This window comes from Chrysochloris asiatica, unplaced genomic scaffold (assembly GCF_000296735.1).
Source record: "Chrysochloris asiatica unplaced genomic scaffold, ChrAsi1.0 scaffold00315, whole genome shotgun sequence".
Lineage (NCBI taxonomy): Eukaryota > Metazoa > Chordata > Mammalia > Afrosoricida > Chrysochloridae > Chrysochloris > Chrysochloris asiatica.
This window is the reverse complement of record NW_006408833.1, coordinates 1,358,929-1,370,717: the sequence shown is the minus strand read 5'-3', so window position 1 is coordinate 1,370,717 and position 11,789 is coordinate 1,358,929. Positions and strand designations below refer to the sequence as shown.

Genomic DNA, 11,789 nt, shown 5'->3' with positions numbered 1-11,789 from the left:
CTTTACCAAACATGATATCCTTCTCCAGCAACTGGTCCCTCCTGACAATATGTCCAAAGTATGAGAGACGAAGTTTGGCCATCTTGGCCTCTATGGAGCACTCCGGCTGCACTTCTTCCAAAATGGATCTATTGGTTCTTTTGGCAGCCCATGGCACTTTAAATATTCTCTTCCAACACCTGACCCAAGCCGTGGTGTTTTCAATAACTTCATATGCATGCAAAAGCTGGACGGTGAATAAAGAAGACCGTAGAAGAATTGATGCCTTTGCCTTTAAGTTATGGTGTTGGAAGAAGAGAATATTGAAAGTGTCATGGGTTGTCTACGGCCATACCACCCTGAATGCGCCCGATCTCTTCTGATCTCGGAAGCTAAGCAGGGTCGGGCCTGGTTAGTACTTGGATGGGAAAGTGTCATGGGTTGCCAAAAGAATCAATATAGTGTATGAGGGTGCACAGTGAAAAATCATCCACCCACCTGTGTTACCGAGCTTTCCAATTCCCCTTCTCCAGTCAAACACTGTCATCAGTTTCTTGGGTATCCTTTCAGAGATAGTTTATGCATATAAGAGGAAATATGAGGGGGCTTCAAAACGTTCATGGAAATTTTTCATTATCTTTTAATTCTATTTTCCATGAACTTTTTTTTTCATGAGTTTTTATTTGTGAATTGAGTGATAGGGTGAGCATCAGCTTTACATTCATCCTATCATATTTTGTTTCATTGTAATGATTTCAGTCCCCTCCATGCGTCATCATTCAACAGCATTTGTTTTTTTATTTTCATGAACTTTTTGAAGCACTCTTTTACATTAATATATTTCCTCTTCTCCTTTTTTTTTTTTCATTTGAAGCATACTTATACTTATGTTGTTTTTAAGTGCTGTTGAGCCAGTTCCAACTCATAAAGACCTCATATAGGTGAGTTTGAACTGTTGACCTTGCAGTTAGCAGTCTAGTGCTAATCTTTTTTAATCTTTGGTAATTCACATACATACAACAATGTATCATTGATTTTAATATGCATTTATTTCATTAAATGCTTTCTATATGCTTGTATTGGTGTTAGAATTTTTTCTTTTATGAATTTTGTTTGTCTTTTGCCCATTATCTATGTGGGTCTTTAAGCTTTTTAGATTGTCATTCTTATATAGTAAGAAACTCATTCTTCATTTTATATATATTTTTTCCTTTATTTGTAATGGTTTTTTCCTAATGCTACATGAAAAATATGAATATTTCTATATCAAATGTTGATCTTGTTCTATATCAATATTGTTTCCATATTGAAAGAGCAAATAGTTACCACCTTGATATTTTTAATTACAGCTTGCTTTTTAAATTTTAATATCTATGTTTTAAATAGGATAAGCACTGGACTGCTAACCACAGGATCAGTGGTTCAAATCAACCACTGCTCCTTGGAAACCCTACATAGAGTTGCTTATGAGTTGGAACAGATTCAACGGGGCATATAATAACAACATAATTTAGTTAGCATATAGTACCAAGAAGAACATCTAGGTCGCCTTACCACTCACCCCCAGTAGGTAACTATTGCTTGCAAAATATTTTAAATAACAGGATCACCCAAGATGAACAGACTGGAGAGTCAGACCATTGATGGTTAACCACTGGAAACTTTATGAAAGCAGCAGAACATTGTCTGATATGATGCCAGAGATGAGCCTCTCAAATTGGAAGGCACTCATAATACGACTGAGAAGAGCTGCCTCCTCAAAGTAGAATTGACCTTAATGTGGATGGAGCAGAGATTTCAGGACCTTCATTTTCTATTGGGGCACAACTAAAAATAAGAAAAAATAGCTGCAAATGTTTCTTAATAATCAGAATGTAGAATGTATGAATCTAGGAAAATTAGAAGTCATCAAAAATGAAATGGAGCACATAGAGATCGATATCTTAGGTATTAGTGGACTGAAATGGACTGGTATTGGCCATTTTGAATCAAACAATAATATAGTTTACTGTATTGGGAGTGACAAATTGAAGAGGAATGGCATCGTATTCATCATCAAAAGGAACATCTCAAGATCTGTCTTGAAGTACAGTGCTGTCTGTGATAGGATAATATCCATATGACTACAAGGAAGACCAGTTAATATTCTATTAGTCAAATTTACCCACCAACCACTAAAGCCTTGTTTTGTGTTGTGGAGTCACTTCCAACTTTGGCAACCCTGTATAAGGTTTCCAAGGCTGTACATCTTACGGGACCAGAAAGCCTCATCTTTCTCCCTTGGAGTGGCTGGTGGATTTGAACTGCTGACCTTGCATTTATCTGCCAAGATTCAAGGGTAGGGGGACATAGACCCCACCTATCAGTAGAAAAAGTGTCAAAGAATTTAGGATCATGTTTTAAAACTAGCACACATACAAAACTATCAAAAATAACATAAAAGATGCACAAGCATTCATGACCCAAAATTTTTATACTAACATTTTTGCTAGATATGTTTCAGATCACATAGCCACAATTCTGTTACCGTACAGAACAAGATTAACCATAAGACCTTGATGTTATTTAATATTAAGTCCATAATAAAATCTCTCTGTTGTAAAGTTAAGTTTTTCTTCTTGCAGCTAGCAAATTATCTGGAAGGCAATACTTTGGCATTATATGAATATCCAATAGCCTAGCATGAATTATTTCATGAGAGGTTTTGCAAACTTGTGAATTTCTAATTATGTCTTTCCTCCTACATTTGTTTGTTGGCATTTTTCTATAAGGAGCTTTCCTTCACCAACTAGGGCTATTTGTTATTATTGTTGTGAAGTGCCATTGAGTCAGTTCCAACCCATAGTGACACTGTATAGGGTTTCCAAAGAGTGTCTAGTGATTTTGAACTGCTGACCTTGCACTTCAAATTGACTTTGCAGTCCAGCACATTAAACCACAGCTCCACACCAGGACTCCCTATTTGGTTACCCTGAAATACACTTCCTACTGAAAACCCAAAATGAGTAACTATATAAGTAATCAGTTTCTTGATTCAGGATTGTTAAAATAGTATAAGGGGGTTATAAAAGAAGATAGTCTTCTTCAGGAGCTCATAGCCTGATTGGTAAACAAAATAGCGTACATTAATATTACAGGATGAGATAAGATGGTATGTGAGATGTATCAAGATACTAGTATATTTCAAAGGTTTAGAGGAGGTAGAGATCATGGGAGCCAGAAATTCTAGAGGTTTTACACAGGAGAATGATTTCAGCTTCTCATTACAAGATAGGCAAGTGTTGACTAGGTGAAGAATACACTTCAGGTAGTGTGGATGGTGGGGAGGAAGACATAAGGGGAGAGTGAGCTGTATGTATTTTGGATGTGCACTAAGGAAGCCGGTGTGGTACTGTAGGATTAGCACTAGGATTAGTCGGCAGTTCAAACCCACCAGCTGCTCCTTGGAAACTGTACAGAGTCACTGGGAGTTGGAACCAACTCAATGGCATTTAACAGCAACAACAATAAAGAAGCCATTCTGTCTGGAGTAACTGTGAATGTGGGTATAGACATTCATTGGGGTTAGGTAGTCTGGGAGCAGAACATGGACAACCTTCAATGCCAGTTCAGGGAGAGTACGTTTGATCCTTTCATCTGTGTGTGTTTTGGGCATTTGTGCATTAGTTTATTATCTACAGAAAGCAAAATGTGGTTTTGTGAAAAATGAGAAACATAAAGACCAATCAAATCACCTTTAGGGGAGATAGGAAGTGTGTAACATGGTTGGGATTCATAAATTTTTTCAGCTGGACTCGAAAAAGAATGTGACAACTTCTCATTCTGTTTCTCCTGCAGCCCGTGTGACTCCAACCCTACCGAAGCAGGACCGTCCTGTGCGTGAGGGAACCCGAGTAGCCTCCATTGAGACAGGTTTGGCTGCAGCAGCTGCAAAGCTGGCCCAACAGGTAAGTGCTGACACCCCAGACAATGGCCCTGCTACTTATCCCCAGTTTGACTTAGAACCTCAAAACTCACTTTCAGGTTGCTAGAATCCTTCTGTTGTCTTAGTGGGAAGTGGGCAACCTCTGATCTTTATCCATGATAGTGTCCCAAACCCCTCCTGTATCCTTCACACCCAACTTAATAACAAACTACTTCCACAGGTTACATGGTGTGATTTAGGATTGAAAGAAATGTAGGAGCAGAGGAACACTTTTGCTAATATCACTTGCCATCCTGGGTTGGGTGGGAAAAACTAGGTTTGTCCTTAGGTGAGAGCTTTAGCCCTGAGATGAAGCCTTGAAGAGGTGACTCAGCTGAGTATACTTAGGGTCTCAGCCTGCCACCAGGCCTATAAGAGAGAGATCTTTTCTTGTTCTCTTTACCATGTACCTTGTCTGGGTCTTCATCCTCTGCTTCCCAAGAAAACTCAACTACGTTTTTGTCCTAAAGGACCATCATTGCTAGAATCAAGTTTGCCTTCTATCATTGCAATTTACAAGGTTCTTTAATCTGTGTAATGCTCTCAGCAATTCTGGAAGCAGTTGAAAATGAATTTTCTAATTTCCCCCCTTATATTCCTTTAGTTTATCATATCACATCCTGCAGTTTAGGGCATTTATTTGAGCATCATCTGTGTGTTAGGTGCTTCCATTTACAATGTCTCATGTAATATGCCCATTAGCCCTGTACAATAGGTGGTATTTTCATCATTTTACAGGTGAAGAAAATGAGACTCTCTTTAAGTGACTAGTCCAGGATAATACAGCCAGAGTAAATGGAGGAGACAAGATTCAGATTCATATCCTCTAACTGCAAATTGCATGTTACTTGCTATTGAAATAAAATGAAATAGTTAAATGTTTATATAATTCAGTAATTAATTCCTATTTAAATAAAATTTGATTTTATTTTGTTTTTTATCTGATATTCTGTGGAGCTCTAGAGTTGTTTAGAAATGTCTCAGAGGCTTTTGTTGGGAGCCAACAGAGACCAACCTGGCCAGATTGGCCCTTCTTTGAACAAAACTTTTCTTTGTTGTACATATACCACTGCTATGTAAGATGTAATTTAATAAGAGGAGCCTGCTGCTTTAAATAAACTGATAAATTAATTAAAGGTATGAGAAATATGAACTTACTTCTTTTTTAGTTCACTAGGGATGGCTTCAATGAAGTGGTTTTGGAATTGGGGAGGGGTTTTGTAGGTAGAGGACAAGCAACATTACAGGAAAAGGCAACTCCTTAATATAGGATGCAAGGCCTTCTTGATTTGGTCTTTTAGTCACCTCTCCTCTCTTACCTGCCAGCCCTTCGTAGATGAACTCTACAACCATATTGCACTACAGTACTCATGTAATATGCATGATACTCATGGCTCAGTCAGTGTATAAGATACCTCTATATACAGTCTTCTGCCCATTGGGCATTATGTTCCCTTAGAAGTCTTACCTTGTGCCCTTCATAACACCTACTACCAATTTATTTCAGTGGCCTTCTTTTTATACTTCCATAGCATCCTCTTGTAGTACCTACAGTAATAAATATACTTTTCTGTGACCCTTACTAAGCTCTGAGTGACTCAGACATGGGGATATATCCAATTCAACTTGATATTCCTATTCCTACTATGCTAAGTACTGTTATAGTGAATGAGTGGATGAATGAATGAGCAGATATTTCTGGATTGGAAGCTTCATGTTGGAGAAGGAGGTAAGATAAGTAGTAGTTAAAAGCATAGATTGTAGAACTGCTTTACCTGGGTTTGAATCCTAACTCTATCACTTGGGCAAGTTACTTAATATCTCTGTGCCTCAGTTTCCTTATAGACTTTGTGTGAGGATTAAATGAGGTAATATATGTAAAAGTTTCTAGAACAGCACTTGGCATACAGTAAGTACTATAGACATTTTAGCTATTCATCATTATCAATATGGGTTAGCTAGGCATAAGTGGGAAGACCATGGAAGAACTATGTATGTCAGGTCAGGAGAAACTTGGGTGGGAACCTGCTAACAGTTTCATTTAGTAAGGGAATTGGCAAGATAAAAGTAGCCTTGTCAAAAGACATTCTCATCTTTTGTGGGAGTGTCAGGATAAGAAAGAGATTAGTGGCAAAGGTAGAAAAAAATTTAGGCTAAGTGATCTAGATGTAAAGACATAGATCTGGATTCGGATAAAAGAAACAGGAGCAGAAATGCAGTTCCTGACATGAATAGAATAGCAATGTGGCAGAAAGCAGAGATTCTGAAGCTAGATAGCTTGGATCTGAATCCTGGCTTGGGCACTTATTGGTCCTCTAACCTTGGGTAAAAGACTTAACCTCTTTGTGCCACCATTTCTTTATTTTTTAAAATGGGATTATAATTCTTCTCAGATTCTTTTGAATATGAAATGAGTAAATACAGAACAGTGTCTGGCATGTATTGCTAATATTATTATTCTTGTCCCTCAGAAATTCCTATGGTAGCCACAACCTGTCAGATCTTCCGAGTGGCAGGAGTAGGCCCATGTTGCCAAGAGAAGGCAAAGACATGTATTCAATGGGTTGGTCTTTGTGGCTGTGTAGTATTTCAGAAGGTGAAGTCGTTCACAGGCTCTCAGCACCACCTTTCCAGGTTCTCAGGGCTCGATGCCCACTGTACAGGTACCCACTATGGCATTGAATAGTAGAGCCATAGAACAATGGATGGATGGAATCCAAGACATTGGGAGAAAGTGACACAACTCCCATCCTATATCGAGATTTTTAAGACCTGGTGACCTGGAGGATTGTCAAGTCCTCTTTTTAAAGAAAAAGACCATCAAAAGGAAGAGAAATAACTGTAAGAGATGAAGATAGAATAATAACTTACTACTTATTGAGTTACTACTTAGTTCTATATACTTTTACATTATTATTTAATCTTTACGGTAAACCTAATAAACAGATACTATTTTTCCCATTTTATAGATGAGGCAACTGAGATTCAGAAAGGTTAGTAACTTGACCAAAGACATCCAGTTTAGGAAGTTGAGAGTCCGGATTTAAATTTATCTCATTCCAAAGTTAATACTTTTCCACTCTTAGATGTTTCATCTTAAAGTTTGTAGGTTCTATGTTGAATAGACCTAAGCTAACTAACATTCGAATGTGAAACCTTGGGTTCAAGTTACTTAATATCCCTGTACCTCAGTTTTCTCACCTGTAGTATGAGGACTTTTCTTTCTCAGGCCTGTTAAGATAATTAAATGTGATAAAGTATAAGCAGTGGGTTTGGTATTTGGTTTTGAAAGTATATAAAATGCCTCAGCCACTGGCATAAATTTAGCTATTATTAATAGAAGTATCCATGGTCTAACTCATCAGTGGCAATGCTAGGACTAAAACCCAAATTTCCTAATATATTTACCAAGGAGATGACCTCTGGTTTTGGAAGGCCTGTGTGTTGTGTGTACATTCAGGCTAGACTCAGTGGGTGGGTGGGTTACAGAACTATATTGACCATTGCCCAGTTCCATTTCTGGGAATTTTTGTTTTCTCAACTCCTGAACTCTTCCTTCCCACTTGGCTTGTGTTTCAGGAGCTGCAGAAGACCCAGAAGAAGAAATACGTCAAGAAGAAACCTTTGCTGAAGGAGGTAGAACAGCCTCGCCCTCAAGACTCCAATCTCAACCTGGCAACACCAGCCCCAACTCTGATCACTACACCCCAGCTTTTCAACCCCTTGCCTCCTCCTGAGCCTAAACAAGAGGCCCTCTCAGGAAGCCTTGCTGACCACGAGTATACTGCTCGTCCCAATGCCTTTGGCATGGCCCAGGCAAACCGCAACACCACACCCATGGCACCCGGTGTTTTCTTGACCCAGCGGCGCCCTTCAGTTGGCTCCCAGAGCAATCAGTCAGGACAAGGTACAAATACCATATGATTGTAGAACTGAGAAGGACCTTAGGGCCACCTACTCCAAACTCTTAAGAGTGTTAATAGATGAGAACACTAGAGAGGAACACTGAAGGCCAATGTAAGGAGCTTGGACTTGATTCTGTAGGCCATGGAGTGACATTGACTGGATTTAAGCAGAAAGAAACAAGATCAGGTTTGGGTCTAGAAAGATTCTTCTGGTGGCCATAATGGAGGGTGGATTGAAGATGGGAAGTCTGTGGAGGTGACAAATATATAGGTTCAGGAAGGGATGAAAAGAGACTGGGCTCTGGCAGAGGAAATAGAGGTTGGGAAAAATTAATCAAATAAGGCATGGGAAGTGATTTGATAAGGGGAGAGGAAAAGACAAAAGTGTAGGGAATCAAGCTCCTTCTCTTCCTCACTTTGGCCCTCAAAACCCAGTCCCTAGAGTACATTCAATTTAAGGATGGTGAGGTTGGTGTGACATTAGAGTGATGGCGATAAGGATTTCTAATGGAATAAGACTTTGGGGGTGATAACTTTAGGGATAACTTTAGGGATATTAACCAGTCATATATCCAATCCTGGTGGTCAGGATAAGAAGACACAGAAGCAGTCACCTCCCTGCAGGATTATGGAAGCAAAATGATTGACACTAAAGCAGTAGGGAGAGGAACTGGACAGACTGTAGCCAGATCATAAGAAGAAAAGCAAAGACATATAATGTTGAATGGAAGTAGTTAAGAATTTCTTACCCAAGATGGGTTGGAAGTCAGGCCTAAGGATGGGGAGACTTATAGGGCAGAGTAAAAGATAAGGGGAGGTGGCTTGAGTACTCTTGGTACCACAGTTGCTGCTGAAGCCCTTGCCCAAGCTGTTGGGGGACCTTGCTTACCTCTCCCTTCCCCCACAGGAAAACGTCCCAAAAAGGGCCTGGCCACAGCAAAGCAGAGACTCGGCCGTATCCTGAAAATCCACAGAAATGGCAAACTTCTTCTGTGAGCCCCCGTATGCCCCACTCCCCACCCCTTTACCCCCATTGCCTTCTCCATTGTTGACTTTTGGGGCACTCCTGGATCGTATCTGCCCCAGACAAGGTGCTGAGGCGCAGTGTCCTGCCTTCTTGGGACTGACCAAAGGCATGGACTCCCCCATGAACCCCTCCACTGACTCCTTCCAACTCCTTTTCCCACTTCCACTAGAACATCCTACCTTCCTTCTCCATACCCCTGAGTAGCAGGTAAATGGAATTAGTGTCCAACTAACAAGAACCCTCTTTTTGTGCGGCTCCAACCCATTTTCCTTTTACCTGCCTTGTCTGCCCTTTATTCTTGTCCCATCTAGAGCTGTAAGGCAGGATGAAGAGAGTCATGAAGAAAGCCTGGGCCCCTCAGTATTTCCTCGGTCATAAAGTGGGAGGCCCAGCACTTAGCAATCTCTTCAATTCCAGCCTTGTCTCCAGAAGCCTACCCATCTCTATCCACTCTTCCTTCCCCTTCTTCCTCCCAGTCTAGTGGATATGCCCCACCTCCATACTTGTACCTGGGAGAAGGGTCTGGCCTTTGCTCTCTCATGTCAAATGTTTCATAGAAATAAAGAGGACCCCGACTCTCCTTACTACCCCACTGTGGGCCATTTTCAGAGCTGGCATAGAAAGGCCATGGGCTGATTTCACTCATCCTTGGGAAGAAGGGAGATTCCTGTCATTTCTCAAGGTGGATAGAAGACAAATGCCTAAGCCTTTGACCATGACTTTGGAGGAAGCTGCTTTTGGGTGGCTATAGGTCCTAGGGTGAGCTCCATGGATTTGCCTGGACTTTGAGGTCCTGCAGAACATCATCCACATTGCTGTGGCTGGACCCCAGCAGGTGAAAAGCCATTCCCCAGAAACCTAAAAGCATCTGCCACTGAAGCAGATAACCCTGGCCCAATGACCTACTCCCTTCACCTGTATCACACAGTATAGCCTGGATCTTCTGGAAAGGGTGTGGCAGGACAGCTCACCCCTGGATCCACTATTGGGAACTTCCCTACTTCTTTCCCCACCTGAGGTCTTGGTCTGAAGAAGACTTAGGACTCACATCTTCACTCCTGGGCCTATGCACTTCCAGACGTCAGGTCAACACTCAAAGTGCAGATGAACCACATGGGAGCCGAAGCCTAGGAGAGGATACACCCCTCTGTGAATGACCAGATTATCTGATCCTCCCTTCCTCCTTATTCTACCCTCTGTTGATCTTTTCCATTGTCCTTGCCCCTTCCTCCTACCTGTTTTGCTTCACTGGAGATCTGGACTTGATGTAGAATGCCCCCTTCTTCCATTTTACCACTGCCCAAGTGGAGTGTATCTTTGCCCTCTCTCTTCCCAATCCAACATCACTCCAACTTGCCCAGTGCTTCTGGGAATTTAACCATGCAGGCCACAGGGAATCTGTGAGACTTACCTTGTCTTCTTTGTGTCTCTAGTTTGTCTTTCTTTTCACTATAGCCCCACCTCTACTCTCCTTCCTTGGAATCAGGGGCCCCTTAGCTCCATTTGCTTTTTCTACATTGGGGACCCCAGGGCCCAAGCAGTCCTCCATCTAGTCACACCAAAGGCAAAACGCCTGGCTTCCTCCCCCCCCCCTTCCCCCCAGCACTTGAGGTCCCTACACCCCTCCCCTTTATTTCTACATGGCTTTGGGGAATTGAAGGCCGCAGAGGGAAGAGAGGAGGAGGAGGGAAGGGGAAGCCTGTGTCCCTGTGGAGGCATCTTCCTGACTAGGCCCTGACTGCTGTAACCAAGACCAGGTCTCCAGCCCTTCTGCCCATTAACACCCCTCTTGATCTTTCAAAGGCAGCTAATTGCTTGCAAATCCCCCTGGTTCTTTCCCCTTGTTTCTTTGTTAAAAGTTTCTGTGGAGCTGAAACCCAACCTCCATTTAACTGGGTTTCATGTCATTTGATTGGGTTCTCAGAACCTCCCTTTTGTGTTTTGTGTTGTTTCAAATGAAAAGCAAGTTTACCCTCAGAGTTATGCTTTTCCAAAGAGACTAGTATGCTTTTTTTTTTTTTTTTTTTTTAAATGTTCTAAGTGTTTGAAGTGAGCTGGGGAGGGGTTAGTTAGAGGTGATAGTAACCAAGGTTTAGAACATGGTAAGATAGTTACCTCTGGTCTCCACTCCCTAACAGAGAGCTGGGGATTAGATAGGGGGCAGGGAGAGAGGATTTCTATTCACCTTTAATATATTTTTACAAAAAAAAAAAAAAAATTAAAAACAAGCCCACCGCTTCCGTACATGCCTAAATATATTTTTAGAAGTGGGTAGAATTGTGAATTTCTGATGCAGGACCTTTTTATAAACAGGTTAGAGTAGCATCATCCAGACTTCTTTGTTGGGTTGTTTTTGTTGTTGTCTCCCCCTCCTGCTTTTTTCTTATGTTGTATTACTAATGTAATTTATATTTTTTTTTTAGATCCTCCTTTTCCTATAGAGATAAAAGTGATTTATCTTGGCAATTGCTTTGCTTGGTCTTTTTGTGGGTGCATGTGTGGTGGTGGTGGTGGTGAGGGGTGGGGTACAGGAGTGCCTTCTTATTTTTGCAAGTTCTGTGTCTCTTCCTCCATCCCATTGACTCAACAAGTTGTCAGCAAGCACTTTGGGGCCGACCTTCCGCCTGGTTTGGGAAGGGGACAGAATCCCTGAACTCAGGAGGAACTAAGTCCATATGCCTGAAGCAGGTAACCAGAAATACAGTGGGTGGCAAAAAAGGAAAAGTGCAGTAATTGAAAAGGGTCCTGGCAGGTTCCTTGGGAAAGTTTTTTGTAAGCTATTTTTAGTGACTTTACCTGTGCCCTCTTTCTATATATATATATATATAATATATATATATATATATATATATTCGGAATTTTTTTTTTTTTTTTAACTCTCATGGTACAGTTTGGTCTTCACTATGCTTAGGGT

The 11,789-nt window shown here is 41.1% G+C and overlaps 1 protein-coding gene across 3 annotated transcripts in view; it reads left to right on the top strand.

The window, feature by feature from the left end:
* PHF8 (PHD finger protein 8) overlaps positions 1–11,341 on the top strand; it is a 143,085-nt gene extending 131,744 nt beyond the window's left edge. The window contains exons 20-22 of one of the 3 annotated variants that reach the window (XM_006875252.1): positions 3,817–3,926; positions 7,523–7,850; positions 8,756–11,341. In XM_006875252.1, coding sequence (XP_006875314.1) covers positions 3,817–3,926; positions 7,523–7,850; positions 8,756–8,844 — 527 coding nt within the window. In that variant the 3' untranslated portion in view covers positions 8,845–11,341. Of the gene's footprint in view, positions 1–3,816; positions 3,927–4,681; positions 4,715–7,522; positions 7,851–8,755 lie in introns of those variants that run through there. The other 2 variants (XM_006875253.1, XM_006875254.1) reach the window with 2 other exon arrangements.
* The last annotated feature ends 448 nt before the right edge of the window (positions 11,342–11,789 follow it).